This window comes from Salarias fasciatus (assembly GCF_902148845.1).
Source record: "Salarias fasciatus chromosome 7 unlocalized genomic scaffold, fSalaFa1.1 super_scaffold_4, whole genome shotgun sequence".
Classification (NCBI taxonomy): Eukaryota; Metazoa; Chordata; class Actinopteri; order Blenniiformes; family Blenniidae; genus Salarias; species Salarias fasciatus.
Genome location: NW_021941229.1, coordinates 4519884 through 4536599, shown reverse-complemented (window position 1 = coordinate 4536599; position 16716 = coordinate 4519884). Strand labels below are relative to the sequence as shown.

The 16716-nt window shown below is 44.4% G+C and overlaps 2 protein-coding genes, 1 long non-coding RNA gene and 1 other non-coding gene across 4 annotated transcripts; 1 reads left to right on the top strand and 3 right to left on the bottom strand.

The window, feature by feature from the left end:
* Positions 1-56: 56 nt before the first annotated feature.
* LOC115382988 (uncharacterized) lies at positions 57-2971 on the bottom strand. The gene is made up of 4 exons (XR_003930609.1): positions 2898-2971; positions 1492-1575; positions 406-693; positions 57-264 (listed from the first exon to the last, which is right to left on the bottom strand). It is a non-coding gene; the product is annotated as an uncharacterized LOC115382988 (long non-coding RNA).
* On the top strand, positions 2009-2114 carry LOC115383532 (U6 spliceosomal RNA). Its single transcript, XR_003930700.1, has one exon. It is a non-coding gene; the product is annotated as a U6 spliceosomal RNA (small nuclear RNA).
* Positions 2972-7966: 4995 nt separating the features above from the next.
* Positions 7967-10208, bottom strand: thap1 (THAP domain containing, apoptosis associated protein 1). Its single transcript, XM_030084987.1, has 3 exons — positions 10058-10208; positions 8959-9151; positions 7967-8883 (listed from the first exon to the last, which is right to left on the bottom strand). Exons 1-3 carry the CDS (start codon positions 10126-10128, stop codon positions 8437-8439), a joined length of 711 nt encoding a protein of 236 aa, XP_029940847.1. The 5' UTR covers positions 10129-10208; the 3' UTR covers positions 7967-8436.
* Positions 10209-10562: 354 nt separating this feature from the next.
* LOC115382981 (nucleolin-like) lies at positions 10563-14880 on the bottom strand. The gene is made up of 2 exons (XM_030084986.1): positions 13897-14880; positions 10563-13450 (listed from the first exon to the last, which is right to left on the bottom strand). The coding sequence occupies exons 1-2, from the start codon at positions 14470-14472 to the stop codon at positions 13292-13294; spliced, it is 735 nt and encodes a 244-aa protein (XP_029940846.1). The 5' UTR covers positions 14473-14880; the 3' UTR covers positions 10563-13291.
* Between the last annotated feature and the right edge of the window lie 1836 nt (positions 14881-16716).

The following is a 16716-nucleotide window of genomic DNA, read 5'->3' as shown; positions in this document are numbered from 1 at the left end:
TGCTCTATAAGTTCAAATAAAAGTATTTAGTTCTATATTTTTATGCTTTTCTGCCTTTAAACTTAAATAACACAAATTCTTTAACAGCTCTAAACATTCTGAAAGTGCATCTCGTGTTAGATATCTCTTCTGAAGCCATGAGATAAATCCCAACGCAGACCTGATCGCAGCTCTGTACCGCCACCTGCTGGACACTGACACCACGGCGCATGGAGAACACAGACCGATGCAGCACGAGGACGACCAGGAGCCCTTCTAGAAGCACTGAGTGGAGAAATGGCACAAGTACAAACAATAAATGTTACACTACTGTCATTTCTAAAAACCTTTTTTCAACTACACTCCAGATAACGGTTGAAATTCACTCTGCTTTTTAAAAGAATAATTAAAAAAAAAACCTCAAACCTGCTGCTCCATCAGGCTGCTTGAGTTCAGCGCTCCATCCACCTGCAGAGCTTCCTGTGCGCTGGAATGAACACCTCCCATCGTTCCAGCAGGACTGGATCAGGAAGACCGTGTTCAGGGCTAGAAGAGGGAGCTGATGCCACGGCCAAACTTTCTGTGGTACCCTCCCCAGCCTCCGACCGTCTGCACTTAGCCTCCTGCCTCTCCTGACACCTTCTTCTGCCGCCCTCTGGTCCTCTGGATGCTGCTGAAGATGTGGTCCACTCCACTGGTCTGCGTCCAGCCGGCCTGCAATAATACTGCCCTTCACCGCCTCCTCCATCATCGAGCCTCCGGTGTTCTCTCTCTATATATATCTATCATTTTAATTTATTCCCAGGTGTTGTAAAGTCACTTAATGTAAACTCAACTGTTATCAGGAAGTGATCTGACAACAGATGGCAGTGGGGAAAACTTAACTGCTCATTGTCAATACCAAAAGTGAGACCGAGATCAAGCGTGATGAACAAAATGCAGCTTAAATCACGTAAATATAATTATGACATAATTATAATGTATAATTTACTGTATATGTATTTTATATTTATAATATAATTATAATTTAATTTAAATGAATCCATAAATGGATGCGTTTAAATTGGGCTAACAACAAGTCCCCGGACATGTCATCGTTTTTGCTAGCAAAATCGCATCCGGTGAGATTAAAAACAAAAAAACAAACAAACAAAAAATCACCCCGAAAGTCCAGGTTTTGCACTTAACCTTATCTTTAATACCAAGAAAATAAAAGAAATCAATATATAAGTTCATACAGGTTGCTCTCTATCTCTCTCTCTTTCACTCCCACTTTTCAAGACAAAAAAAATAGAAATTTTAGGAAATAAATGCACATTTATAGATGAGCAGAATAGATACTGTATCGGTAATGATGATGAAGAAAGTTGTTTGGTTCATCTGTGTTGTCTGACTAATGACTCCTTTTGATAGATTGTTTACAACTGATCACTGAGCGACACACACAACAAAATAAAGAGGATTTATGGTCCTGGTTCTTCAAAGGCCCCCTTGGACGAATGAAGCGCTCACCCCTGGTGCAGTCTGTCAGGCTGCCAGTAGGTGGTGCTGCTGCTCCGTGCACTGACTTCCATGGCGATGAGAGCTTCCGGCTCACTGCAAGCAGATCAATGAATGACAAGAATGCTCCAAACCCACCAATTTTTTTTATTTTTAATCACATAAGGGAGAGCTGAGGTGGGGTCGTACTGACAGTGCGGGATCAGGTCTTTGGTCCGACTCCCTCCAAGCGCGGTGATGAGCCGAAACTCAGCTCTTACTGCAAACCCTCCAATCAGCTTCCTATGACGTCACTCTGTTTTGCATATTTATATATCTCATACGCCAGAATAAGTCAGAATGAATCCGGATCAGAGGGACTAGAACTGAACCAAGGTCTTACAGACCCGCTCAGACCCACCCGGTCCCTCCCCCACTGGTTTGTCTGGACCGGGTCACGTTAAGTAGACGTCTTATTCTGGTCCCGCCGTGAGTGTGAGGGGTCTCACGTCTCTCACACATAAAACACACTCTGTCCAGACGTACAGTCGTGCGACTTCGGTCGTGCATATACTAAAATTGGAACGATACAGAGAAGATTAGCATGGCCCCTGCGCAAGGATGACACGCAAATTCGTGAAGCGTTCCTCATTTTCATTTTTTGTTCTATTAATATCTCAACTTTTTCATCAAACCCTAATTTTAGTGATCTCAGTACAGTACAGCGCCACCCCGCCGCCTCAGGAGAGCAGCGGAACTGCAGGCTGACTGGCCCGCTCTAGAGCGGCAGCTGGAGGAGCCGCCGGTCAATAATAATAATATAACACCGTAGACTGAAACACGGAGCCCAAAACTTTACACAAGGAAATATTCACGAAGGAATACTGCCACATTCTTTAACTTGAGGCCTTCATAATAACAAATTGTGCTGGCCGCCTTGCAGCAAGACTTTTACCTTTTGCAACAAACATGTTCGAGATATTAAACACACACATCAGCAGAATAACCCCGGTCTTTAGTCTAGAACAGGGGTGTCCAAAGTCGGTCCTGGAGAGCCGCAGCCCTGCATGTTTTCCACGTCTCCCTGCTTCAACACACCGGAATCTCATGACGATTCACGGCCAGCAGAAAGCCTGATAATGAGCCTCATTGCAACCAGCTGTGTTGAAGCAGGGAGACGCGGAGAACATGCAGGGCTGCGGCTCTCCAGGACCCACTTTGGACATCCCTGGTCTAGAACCATTTTATATTCAATTTAACCGATTAACAGCAACAAAAAAGCAGCTGACGTTAATACTGTCTTGGTTTGCGGGCTGCTGCTACACTAGCTAACTTAATTAGTGCAGTATCTCGTCTTTTAGCTTCTGATACTTATATAAAGTTTGCTAAATAAAGCTTTCCAACAAATCAAAATATATTCAAACATGGAATTACCATACCTCTCAACTGTCCGAATCCGTTTTTATCCCGTTACAGTGAGCCGTGTCCTGCCCCGTGTCTCCGGAGCCGCAGGTGGCACGCGGATGCAGCGTGCTCGTCTCGTGACCCCGCAGTTCCCCGACAGGCCCGGTGTCCTGCAGAAAAATGACCGCCTCCTCCGAAGGGGACGCGCGCGCATCGACGTGTTTCTGCACTTCTCCACTGCTCGCATACGCTGTGCGGATGTTTCATAAAGGATTCTTTATGAATATTTCTAAGAGTATTTTATTTATTTATTTATTTATTTATTTATTTATTTATTTATTTATTTATTTATTTATTTATTTTTTGTAAATTACACACACAAACCATTACATCACAGACATCCCTCAGTGACAGGGGCCAGTCACCTGATGTCCAAAGGCTTTGCTGTGCACCAGTTTTCTCTCATAAAAAAATTACGCTGGAGTTGTAGAATTGTAGAATATATAACCAGGTGCTTCCACGTTAAAAGAGACAGTTAATCATTGTCTTTCTGTTATTTTAATTTCAGGACCATCCCAAAGTGATGCTGCCTGTCACACCTCTTGCCCACTTCCTGCTTCCAGTGACACTGCTGGTAAATTAATGTGCCAACTTTGTCTATTGTGTATTTTCCCAACTGTATTAGGATCCATTGCTAAAATGTTGTATCTTTTTTTTTTTTTTTTTACAGCAGCTGAAGCCAGGACTCCAGAAGATGAGCAGCCTTCTAGTTTAGCAACACCAGCAAATCCAACTGATCCTGCACTGTGGCTATCCAAAATTGCTGATGAAGGAAGGACAGATGTAGTCCAGAGAGGTCCTTTTCACTTAACAGAGACTTTGAATTTCCAAGATTACTGTTTGTTTTGAAGAATCTTCTATTTTTGTCAGTTGTTAAAATAACGGTGGCTGTGAAGATATCATACAGTGCATTAGTGAGACTGTGTAATAGTTCTTTTTATACTTTGTTCAATACCGTATCCTTTAGTTGAATTAGTTCACGTTTGATACTTGATGATAACAAGGTATTTAGAAAATAAAAATGACCAAAATGTTATATGTTCTAAATCTCTTTCTTTTGTTAGTTTAAAACAAGGTTTGGCGCTATCTTGTGTTCATACTAAGTTGGGAGGAGAGGTTTGAATTATCCTCCTTATCGTATACAATTGTGTGAAACATGAAATATGAGTCTCAGGGTTGTGCTGTGCGCTGTCATCCAATGCATTTATTTATTTATTTATTTTTGCACGCTGTGCACACTGCTTTAACAATCTTACCATGCACTAAGCACACATATGCAAATTCTTCTGCGCGTGTCGCATACATGGGCCCCTTGGACTTACTTTGCTTTAGGGCCCCAAAATTGCCTGGGCCGGCCCTGGCTGGAAGGAGCAGGTGGAGGTGGAGGTGTGGCTGGAGCAGCAGGTGGAGATACAAGTAATTGTTATAAGAAAACAGTTTATTACAGTAACCACGGGTCACCTCCTGCTGTACTGACCACATGCTGCTGCCCTGATGCACATCGGGATGAAACACAGACTCACCTGATGCAGCGAAGATCTGCTCAGCAGCTTCCAACATCATCTGGTCTTCATCCTCAGAGGAACCTGCAGCCATCATTAAAAAAAAAAAAAAATCATCACGGTGGAGAACAACAGGCTGCCTCACAATCGACACCAAACAGATTTAATGTGGACTTGTGTTCATGTTGGTGTTTATTTGTTCCGGTGATGCTTCAGGAATCTTGTTTGTTCCAGCTTTCATGCTGATGAAGCCTCTGAACTGAAGCAGGCCTCAGATGACACGGTGTGAATGTGAGTGAAGAAGATGACCGGATGCATACTTGATAGGACGCTGAACCTTCTCTTCCTCGGGGAGGATGAAGACGGCCGAGGATGCTGCCGAGATGATGTCGAGGTGGAGGGTGCAGCTGGAGAAGCAGCAGTGACTGACTGCTGCTCCTTGTCCCTGCTGAGGATGTATCTCTTCAACCGAGCAAGTCGGGAGTGTGCGTTCTTCACAGGCAGCTGTCTCATCCACTTCCTGTAGCTGCAGTTTAACAAAGTAAAACAGTCGACAGCCGACATCGTGGGTCAGCAGCCACTGGAAGGTCTGACCCCGGTACTGACCCAGCTGCAGCTCCATCCTGCTGAGGATGTGCCGCCGGTCAGCTAGGTCACCCCCCAGGGCTCTGACCTGCGCCTGAGTGTCGGCTTCTGCCCTCTTGGCCGTCTTGAGGGTGTTTCTTTCTACAGAATCTAAAGATTCTGCTTTTGGATGAGACCACAAGGTAAGAGACACAGGAACTCTGGGGCGAGGAGAAATGCAGAAATATTAAACAAATACTCCTTTTTTTTCTGCAGTGCCCTGGATTCTGAGAATGAGTTCCTTGTTCAGGAGGCTTTGGAGCGTCTTATGGAAGGTAGCGCTGGACCAGCAGCTGTGGCATTGATTAGTGTTTGTAATCTGAAAGCTACCTACAAGAAAACCAGAATGTAACTTAACTGAACCAACAAACAGTTCACACACGTGACTCCACGGTCCACTGCAAGCTGCATTAAACTGTCTGTCGGTGCTCAGGCGGTGCGATGCCTGGTGTGCACCATACAGGAAGTGCACCTGACCAGCCTTACAGTCTACATAAACAGCTCTGAAACCACAGACATGTTGGCCACGGTGCTGCTAAGCCACATAAATATTATGTCTGGCATAAAGACGTCAACTCGCAAGTGTTTCTGTAAATAACTGGCTGGTAAATACTCTCTTCCATCCAAATCTTTACTGGTAAGAGACTTGATAACTGTTCACAATTTTGGTTGTTTACACTCCACTGAAACCTGAACAGTCTCCACTCATCATATTCCTCGAGCTATCTGGTCAAAGGGGAGGATCATCCTCCAGTTCCATACTCTGAATTTTTATGAGTTTTTGGACTTTCTCTCCAGTTTAGTACTGAGTTCAGACACAATCATTGCGGTGGATGTGGCCCAATCTTCCCGACCCCCCGCACAGGTGAAAGTGAGAGGGCGCGAGCTGTCACGGGTCGAGGAGCGGAGGATATTCGGACGTTATGCTGGCGGGTTTTGGTACGGGGATTATGAACACTGTGTTGTCAAAGTTACTCTTGAACTTGCGATCTTCATTCTTCCGCGACATTATTAGTCCCGTATACAAATGCAGATTCTTTCCTCCATAAAATTAAAGCTGTGTGAAATATATTTGTGTCTTCAGTTATTTAACATTATTACACTTTTTTGACAATGTGGTACCCACATTTTTATTGAGTTGCCAATAAATATGCAGTTTGTTAGTTATTAATTTATAAAATGCATACTAGTTCTACTGTAGTACCTGCACAGAGTGTAAACTGTGTAAAATGCAGATTTTTAAGTGAGATCTCTTTACTGTTTATTAATATACATTTGTCATGACAAAGTACATGCTTACTGAAGCTTATATTTGTTATTAATGTAACAATACTGTGAGTGTGTTTGTGTCAGAACATGAGTAGGAACCTGGTAGCAATTAGTGTAATTAGGGGTCATAAAAGGGTTCACACAGTGTTCCTGAGAGAAGCAGCTTCCCTCAGATCCCTCTGACCCCCCTGGAGCCCCGTGTTCAAAGACAAGCTGATGTGAGTGATTTACAGCCCCCCTGACTTCAGCTGAGTAAACATGGCTGACTTCAGTCTCAGCATTTTTTTTTTTTTTTTTACAAAAACACAACACACTCCCATCAGTAAACAGCAACGAATAGCTAACAATAATGAAATATAATACAGTATATAGAGAAATGTAAAATAAATAAACATGACATTCAAAGATATATACAAACCAAAACAAAAGTAGCATTTACACAGATAGGGTATTTACAACAGTGGAAAAAGGTGTATTTACATATTTACACAGTTGCAGTATTTGCAGGTGTGTGTGTGTGTGTTTGTGTGTGCTGTGTTTGCACTTTGCTGTTAGAGCAAAGTAAGCCCAAAGTTAGCTCATCTCGGCCAATCAGAACGCGTGCTTGGGCTTACTTTGGTCTCCAGGGCGCATGCGCGGAACCAAACTTTTTTTTTTGTCTTGAAAAGTGAGAGTGAAAGAGAGAGAGAGAGAGAGAGAGCGAGATAGAGAGAAAGAGAGAGAGAGAGAGAGAGAGAGAGCGAGAGAGAGAGAGAGAGGGCAACTGGTATGTACTTTTATATTTATTATTTTATTTTCTTGGTATTAAAGATAAGGTTAAGTGCAAAACCCGGACATTTGGGGTGATTTTTTTTTAATCTCCCGGACGCGATTTTGCTCGCAAAAACAATGACATGTCCGGGGACTTGTTGTTATTCCAAACTTAATAACATTTTAAAAACTCAGCCTATCCTCTAATATTTTTGAAAGAAAACATAAAAAGACTCTCGCTCCAGAAAATGTTATCTCCAATAACTAACACGTGTGTTCTAAATATGAGCACTAAATGTAACACGTTGATGTGGAGATTAATAAATATAAAAAACTTAAAAAAATCCTTTGAGTTTGGCCAATATACAACTGTGTTGTTGCTTATTAAAGCGTAAAGGTATAATTTTCTGAAGAGTTTAAGTTTTTTTTTTGTGTGAGTAGCATTTAGCTAACATTAAAAATGAATCAATCAGTCTCATTCAGATGGTAAATATGACATTGGAAAATGCCCAGGACAACACCCCTGGTTCAGGCTCAGTAATCCAGATTGTGAATGTCTGCTGGCCTTACATCCATACCACACTTTATTCAGATCCATCAGATCAGTGGCAAGAAGACATGACAGACATGAAGAATAGAGATGAGAAGATATTCTGCGTTGTAACAACTAATTCAAATGTTCATGACATCTGTTCCTCAGTGCTCTCAGAATGTCTTGGAAGCGGCGGCGTCCACAGGACGATCTCGCATCGTCTGGAGATCCTGAGGTTTGGAACATAGAGAAGGACACAGTGCTTATGATGCATGAGCATCCGAGCCCCGGTCAGCCTGCTGGACGCTGCAGAGATCCAAGTCTGAAGAGAAACAGGATTTCACTCTCAGCAGCTTGAACAAACCAAAGGAAGCACAAAGTCATTTCAGTCAAATTCAGATGTTACAAAACTGAATGAGAAAATAAAAAAAACACTGAATTGAACTGAAGGAATCTTTAAAATGCACTTTATTTCCTTAAAAAATGTGATGTTTGTTGGATATTTGATCAAACGCGACTGAAACGTCAGGATTTGTGTTCTTCGCTGGCGATTCTGCTTCGATTTCACTGACCTGAGGAAAACAGCGAACCTGAAGTCAGACTTAAAGACCTCATGTTAGCATTATTTTCAACTTTCAGTCCCAATGAGTTCAAATGAACCAGTGTTTATGTTCATTTTATTCCAGCTGAACAAGTTCACACAACACACACACACTCCACACACACACACTATAAAAATGTAAACCGTTGCTTTAAAAAGGTTTAATGTGCTCTGTGTCTTTCTCTCCTCAGTCTGGACCACAGACAGGTCATCTTCCTCCTCCTCCTCCTCCTCCATCACTCCAGGCCTTTGAGTGTGTGGTAGATGTGTTTGGGTAATATGACATATCCGTCTCCGAAGGCTGGAGCCAGGTCCGGGTCCCGGTCCCGGTCCGGGTCTGGGTCTGGGTCAGGGTCAGGGTCCGGGCCGGTCCGGGCCGTCTGGCCCGCCCTCAGCCTCTTCAGCTGTCTCTCCTGCCGCCGGCACTTCTGCTGGGTGGTCTTCAGCTTCTTCCTCAGACGCTCCAGCTGCTGCTCCAGCTGCTCGATGCGCTTCTTCTGCTGAGCCGAGTCCTCCGCCGTGTAGTTGTGGTCGCAGGAGACGGCCGCCGGGTCGCTGCGGGCGTCGGACGGGCTCCTCTGGGGCTCCTCCTCCTCCTCCTCCTGCACCACCGTCTCAGAGGTCAGAGGCAGGGCCAGTGGGAAGTGGATCTCCGGGGGGAAGGGGTCCTCCAGGGTCTCCGGCTGTCAAACGGTCAAAAACAATCGGATTTAGTCAACAATTCTGATCTCTCTCTCTCTCTCTCTCTCTCCACCCACCTTGATGCTGAGGTTGAAGCTGAAGAGCGACGGCACTGCGTTCTCCTTCAGCACCCTGTTGTTGCACTCCCTCTTGAAGCAGTCTTTGGTGAAGTGCTGGGAGCAGATGTTGCTGTACTTCGTTGGTTTGAAGTTGTTCCTCCTCATGGCGGCGACCCACTTGCCGCAGACGTCCGGGCGAGCCAGGGGGAACCTGGAAAACACACGGCGGCCACAGATCCAACAGTCAGACGGAGCTTGGAACTCGCCGGTAAAGATACAGGTTGATACGGCTGTCAGATAAAGTTTGAGGCTGCACGAGTTTCTGTGTCCACCCATAAAAAGTCCTTCATTTTCAAATGAAAGCTGAATACATTTTCAGAAACGTTTAGTGAAGCAATATTAAGTTATATGAAATCAAATCAGATGTTAAAAATAAGCTGTGCAGCATTTTGTTGAGATGAATACCTGTAACTATTTCAAAGTGATGACTGGAACACAAAATGGGTTTGTTGTGCTCATTAAGCATCAGACAGGTGCATCAAATTATTAATTACTTTCAACTGAAAACCATCAGAAAAGTGTTATGTTTTTGAAACTGATGTTTCCTGCTGAAAAAGCCATGGTTGGCATGCCAGGCCACCAGATTGGCTTTATAATGAAACCACACACTTGTGCAGAGAACAAAAGAATATAAACATTAACAATTTTATTTTGAGTTTATTCTCATATAACACTATGTATCAATTTTTCTGTATATTAGTAATTAAATTATGAAACAAAATCTTTGGGAATTAATTAAGCATGAAAAATTAATAGGATTCGCTTGGGAGTTAAAAACAAAAAGAGTGATCAGCTCATCAGCAGTAAATAAAGTGAGGTGGAGCAGGTGTGGAAGAACTTGTGAGAGGAAACTGTTGAAATGTGGGGAGAAGTACTGAAATACTTGGAGGAATGTGATTTGTGTGAGTGCGGCTGTCCGTCCGGACCCTCCAGCTGGGGGATGAGGAGGGCTTGACGCGCTCTCCATGTGCGGAGCTCCGTCCCCGGTCTGCTGCCTGCGGCTCCCCGGAGGCTCGGCTAGCTAGGCAGCTCACACGCGCGCTCTGCGCGGACTTACTTGTGGAATGAAACGTCTCTGTCTTTGTGGTAGCGGTTTTTACAGCCGTACGCCGAGCAGGTCTGCACCATGGCGGGCCGCAGCGCACCGGCGGGCGGGTCGCTGCCGCTCGGAGCTCCGCGGGTTCTTCTGCCTCTCACCTCCGGGCGGGCTTCATTGCCACTAACAAAGATGGCGGCGGAGGTTCGGTCACCTGACCCGCGTCCTCGCGCCCCATTGGTGGAGCTCCTGGCGGGTCTGAAATGTGCGGGGCGGGACCCTACTGAGGCCGCTAAAGAGCTTCAGAAAAGCCTTTTTCAGTTTGTTTGTCAATAAATCACCTTTTAATTTATTCACTAAACTACACACTTTAAACTAAATATGTTTGTTCACCCGCTCACAACTTTCTCCTCTTCAATAAATTCTAATGAGAAAGTTTTTATTTTTAGGATATCTACATAGAAAAAATAGGAACTAAAATAAAACCAGATTACATTTCATAAAAACAAAACAGAGCCTCATAAGGTGCTGCTCAAAAACAAACTTTATTAAGAAAATGTGTTTTAAACACAGCAGGTTGGTCTGAGGAGCTTTTTTTCTTGTTTTATACAGCCACAGAGAGCAGAGGAAAAAAGGAAAACGACAAGATTATTAAGGATGAACAGGGTCTGGAAACAGGAACAAAGAAAAACTCAGCATCAGGTTTGTTCATGTTGGTTTCATATTAACGGTCAATAAGCACTGAGCCAGAAGGACCCGGAGATGTAAACCCCTCCAAATATGAATGCTTTCAAAAGACGTACACAGTCGTCAAAATGGTTTAACCACAAAAAAAAGACCTTTGTTTTAAATGCATGCTAATATTTGTACGTTTGTGAAGTCGAACTGACAAAAAAAAAATCCATAAATGTGAAATTCGTCTCGATCTGAAGAAAGACTCAATTGGTCTGTAGTGACTGCTTCAGTCTAAATATATATTATATACTTTAATATGTTCAATTCTGTTTCATTCATAAAGCATCAATTAAAACAGTCACACCAAAGCACTTGAAGGTCAATTTAAAATAAAGAAATAAACAGAATGATCACAGTAAAGTGACAGGAGAGGGAGATTTTACCAAACAAGCAAATAAAATCTAATACACATCTCTACGTTCTTAACATTAAAGATGTGAAACCAACCAGAGATTTAAACAGATGCAAGCTTCCAAAACTGGTCTGCAAGCGTTTTTCCTTTGAATCCTCTTTCCAAACCGAGGTTCCTGGACCTGCTGCAGGTTCTTAAACTGGCAGATCGAACCACGTCCAGTTCTCGTCTCTTTTGCACTCAGACTTCGTCAAGCATTGCTTCCTCAGCTGCAGAGAGGACAGAAGAGGAAGAATAAAGAAACGGAGGAGAACCGATATTTTCGTCTCATTGAGTCACATGAATGAGCCACTGTCACTGATTCAGAGGAAGATATGAATTCAAAAAGTAAAGAAACGTCCAGGACTAATTCTCTCCCACACAGAAATGATGGTGATTTCTCTCGGGTCACTTTCCTCCATAAACCTAGCGACTGTTTAACAGAGCACATCATGGAAGAACGACTGTTCAGGCTTCAGATTTTTCCTGAAGCCACCCAAAAAAAAAAAAAAAAAATCAGGCCAAGTTCTTCATTTTCAAGTTCTCACGTATCACGAAGTCTCCTGATCAAAATGTTCTTCCACAAACCGACCGGTTCATCGTCTGAGCTCTGGATGTTCTCCAGAAGGCGGATCGTCTGTAGATCTGCTCCCACAATCCCTCTGATCTACGTTTACATCCTGGTTCCTGGACCCGGGCCGAAGATCTGTCCCTCTAGAAGGTTCTGGCGTCTCCGTTGGTGAAGCTCAGGCATGAAGCGGAGTCTCAGTTCGACCTGTGGCTGAACTCTACGTGTGGCAAGTAGATCTCCATTTAACGTTTCATAAAATTCAACTTTTTCATGTCCTGACAGGCCAAGAACGATCAAACAAGGATTGAAGTGAAGCGACAGTTCAGGCTGTTCTTATCGATGCAGGATACTCAAGGAGATGTGGAAGTTCCTCTCAGAGGGTTCTGGGACGGGAGTCAAACACATGTGACTCTGGCGGAGTGGGAGCAGGAAAACATACATGTGCGATCAACACTTGTTTGCTTTTGGCTTCATTATTACATTTTGACCAGTTAAAAGTTTAAAGTCAGTTAAAATAAAAAAGTTTAACTTTTTAAAGAAAACTACTACAAACATGTTGAAGCTTTAGCATGTGGCTCTGAAGCCGATGAGGTGAGCTGAGCCACCGAAACACTCTGATCAACACGTAAGGTCACAGCACCCCGGGCCACGGGTTTCACACCCCTATAGTTTCTAAATGAGTAAGATGTTATAGCCACAGATGTCTGTTCTCACAGGAAGACGAAAAATTTAAAAAGACAAGAGCATTGCTTCTGTAGGAGAAAACCTTCCGTTGAACACTGTTTCACACACACACACACACACACACACACACACACACACACACGCGCACACACACACTCACAGCCGTTAAAAAAAGACTGACTGAACTTCTGTTCGACTCAAAGTATGAGATAAAGCATCCTCAGGACTGTCACCGGGTGTAGAAAAAGTCTGGAAATACTGCAGGACCCAGAATCCCCTGGTTTCAAACCTTAAGCAGGGTTTTACATTCAGCACGCTTCAGTGGAACCGGATCCACCGAAGAACCAACTCTGCAGCTCCGAAACGGCTTTCAGCTGAGCTCAGAGACTCTCTGGGACTGCCTCTGTCCCCAAGCAACAACTACAACAAAAAAAGCCAGTTTTTACACACTGTGATCACAAACAAGGTTCAGCCAGGTGACTGTCGTAGTGTTTCACATCAGAATGCTTGTGTCTGAAATGTCCCCACAAACCGGAGAAGGTGTAAAAAGATCCAGCGGCAGTTCGTTGGGTGAAGATGAAGGAGGTCTGACGCTGACAGGACTGATGTTATCGACGGGAAGCGCGGGTGTGAAGGTTTTTCCTTGCTTGTTGTGGTCGTACGTTTTGAGCTGGATTCACCCGAACCTTTCCTGAAACGACTAAACCTTATTTGTGACGGTTAAACCGACTGACCGGGTCAGTCAGAATGAGTCAAATGTCAGATTTCCGAGGCCGTCCACGTTCTTTCTCCACAGCAAAAAAGATTAAACCACCAAAGATCTTCAACACTGCACGGACACTTGGAACCCATCCTCAGAGCTGATAGTCTGGCTTCACTCCTTCTCCTCCTCTTCCTCCTCCTCTTTGTTGTCCTTGTGCTCGTCTTTCTCTCCTCCGTCAGCCTCTTTCCTGGAGTCAGCATTGTCGTCCTCGTCTCCACTGGCCTTCTTCTCATCTTCACCATCTTTAGACTCTTCCTCTTCATCTGCAGGCTGAAAAAAAAAGAAATATGCCTTGAAATCTTTATCGTACTCATGCAAACACGGCTGCTGACTCAATGGGGTTTCTCCCCATATTACTGCTGCTGTCTAGAGGTCAGCTCTATGATTCTCTTTTATTGATTTTGAAAAGTGTTACCTTAATACTTTTTCATTTCTGTGTTTCTGAGAAATTCTCTCAGCTTCATGTTTGATGTGATCATAGACTGGTGTGATGAGGATCTAGTGACTCGTTTTACATAAACCATCATATTACTTTTTAGTAACAATAATAATGACTTTAAGGGGAAAATGTGCAGATCCAGTTGGCGGCTGAAGAGTCGATTCTTTCAGGGAACTGAGCCTGAGGAACCGACTCTCCAGCCTTGCCCTCACTGTGATGCTGAGAGAAAAGCAACGAGGATCCGGAGGAGATCTGGCTCCGGGATCCGGGCTCGGACCTGCTTCAGGCGGCTCCTCCTCCGGTTGGGGACCCGGGCCTTCATCCTCCGGGACAGGGCCAGCAGCTTGTTGTGTCTCTGCCTCCTCTTCACCTTCTCCGCCTCCTCCATCCGCTTCTCCTCCTGGTGGTCCGAGTCCGACTCGTCCTGCCGCTGCAGCCTGCTCCGCTTCCGAGGCTGCACCGTCTTCTTGGTCTGACTCTTGCCCTTCTTCTTCTTCTGCTCCTCCACGTACTCCTCATCATCATCATCGTCGTCGTCGTCGTCGTCCTCCGCGCTGGACGAGGAGGAGCTGTCGTCGCCCCCCAGGAACGAGCGCTTCCTGCGGCTGACCGAGCGGCTGTCGTCGCTGGAGCTGGCCCCGGACTCGCTCCGCTCCCGGTCCTCCTGCTCGCTGTCCTCCTCCCGGGAGCTCTGGAAGTCGGACTGGGATCCGGAGGAGGACGAGGAGGAGAAGGAGCCTTCGTCACTGTCGTCCAGGATGGAGGCGGGCAGGCCGATCTGGCGCTTCTTGGAGGCGTCCACCTTGGTTTTCCTCATCGAGGCGAACATCTTCCGCTTGTACAAGCTCTCCATGGCGGCTGGGGGTACCGGGCAGCTGGGACATGAACCGGGGACCGAAGAGGGGGGACCGGACGACCGGACAGGGGGAACCTGGCGACTGTAAACAAGCTAACGTCAAGCTCGCGGGTCAAAACAACGACAGCATGTCGGAGCAGAGTCCTTAACCCGCGTGCTCGGAGCTCCACAGGGCGGATTTAAAGTGCAGCCAGTTCGCCAAAACGTCCAGGGCGAGCACAGCTGCCCGGTCAGAGGGGCATTTATCCGGCTTTTATCCGGTTTCTGTCGGGTTTTCAGCTTGTAGAGCGTCACTCTGCTTCTGTTATTGTTGTTGTACGCTGATTATTCCACAGAAAGCACTTCCGCCACACACTGCTGCAGCGCCGCCTCCGGCGGGGAGGAGGTACTGCAAGCAGGAGGCAGTCCCGAGTAGTGCAGCCTCAGCCTCTCTCTCTCTCTCTCTCTCTCTCTCTCTCTCTCTCTCTCTCTCTCTCTCTCTCTCTCTCTCTCTCTCTCTCTCTCTCTCTCTCTCTCTCTCTCTCTCTCTCAATTCAATTCAATTCAGTTCAATTCAAAGGAGCTTTATTGGCATGACAAATATACATTCACATTGTCAAAGTGCTACATAAAAAAGGAAACAAAATCAACAGTTTAACACACTTCACTGGAATGCAAAACAGTGTAAGACAGTAATACTATGAAATAAGAATAAAAATGAAAAAATAAAAATAAAAATATATTGTCTCTTTGTACTTTCGAAGTGCTGAAAGTACAAGTGTGCAATAGGGCTGTAAAGTGTTCTCAGCATTGTTATTTTTATATATATTTGCATATACATATGCATATCTGTTTGGTGGCTCTGTTTGTGTTTGTGGGCTGAGTCCTAGAAGCAGCTGGCTGAGGGGGCATGTGTTTCCAGCCCGTCTGTGGGTGAGGGCTTTGTAGTGGAGAGTGCTGCTCACTCTGCTAAAGGTGCTCATAGAATTTAAGGGCTCTCTTCTGGATTTTAATAATTAGAGGGTAATTCTGCTCTGCGTGCATTGTTTGGTGTTTTGCGTTGGACGCCAAGAATACATTTGCAGAGTTCTGCGTGCAGAGTCTCAATTTGGTGTTTGTCTCATTTTGTATAATCATGTTTGGCGATTGGACCCCAGATTTCACAACCATAAAGAGAAATTGGTTCTATGACTGAATTCAGAATTTCGAGCCTCTTGGAGCTAAGCAAAAGCATTGATATAACCAAAAAATATAATATAACTTATATTAATAAAGAAACACAGTCTCTTTGTCGTCAATCCTCTACAGTTAAATAACTATGATGTTAACGTTGTGTTGGGTCAAGACCAATACAAATGAACAACTGAATCAAATATACATATCATATCTGTCATCGGCCAATATCTCTATCTAATTCTCCATCGCAGAAACGAAACCTCCCTTCTGCTGCGTCTCTCTGACTGGACCTCAAAGTCATTTTTTATGCCATAGATATTTTTATTTGAGCCACTTATTCTGTTCTATCCTCTTTCAGCTGTGCAGGCCCTGCACGGTCTCCTCCTGATTCAGCTCTCTGTATTGTGGATGTAAAGATTTCTTTAAACTACATGGAAAGCTTTCGTGAGCACAAGTTCTGCACTGAAATGACAGAGGATTGGATTTATTTGTATCATGAACTACCATTGAAAGGATGTAACATTGGTAACATTAATATTCTTGTTTACTAGCTTAACATGATATGTTGGCATGTATTAACTAGTCATCATTTAGTTAACATCCTCTGCATGTAACAGCATTACTCAACCTACATGGTTTGTTTAAAAAAACAACTATTAAGTGAGATTCGTCAGTATTTATCCACATTAGATCTACCCTCCCTAGGATCATTGCAAAGCAAAGCCCTGACTGCATCTGTACCCAGAAAGTTTGACTGTCAGCTACCTCCCAATAATTCTAAACTGAAACGGGATGCAAAGAGGATAAAGTACTTGGGAGTTTTTATCTCACAGGATTTCAACAGCCTGCTTACTCTGAATTTCAATAAATTACTGGACACAATGCAAAAAGGTATCATTTGCTGGTCATCACTTCCATTCGATCTGAGCTCCAGAGGCTTGTTGCTGAGATTTATTTACCTCTTTATGTCAATACCCACTAAAATTCCAAACTCCACCCAATGCTTGGGATAAACTAATATCATGAGGAGGCAGGAGCAAAGACAAGATTCAAATCTGGAACTCTCCAAACAGGAAGAGAAAATGG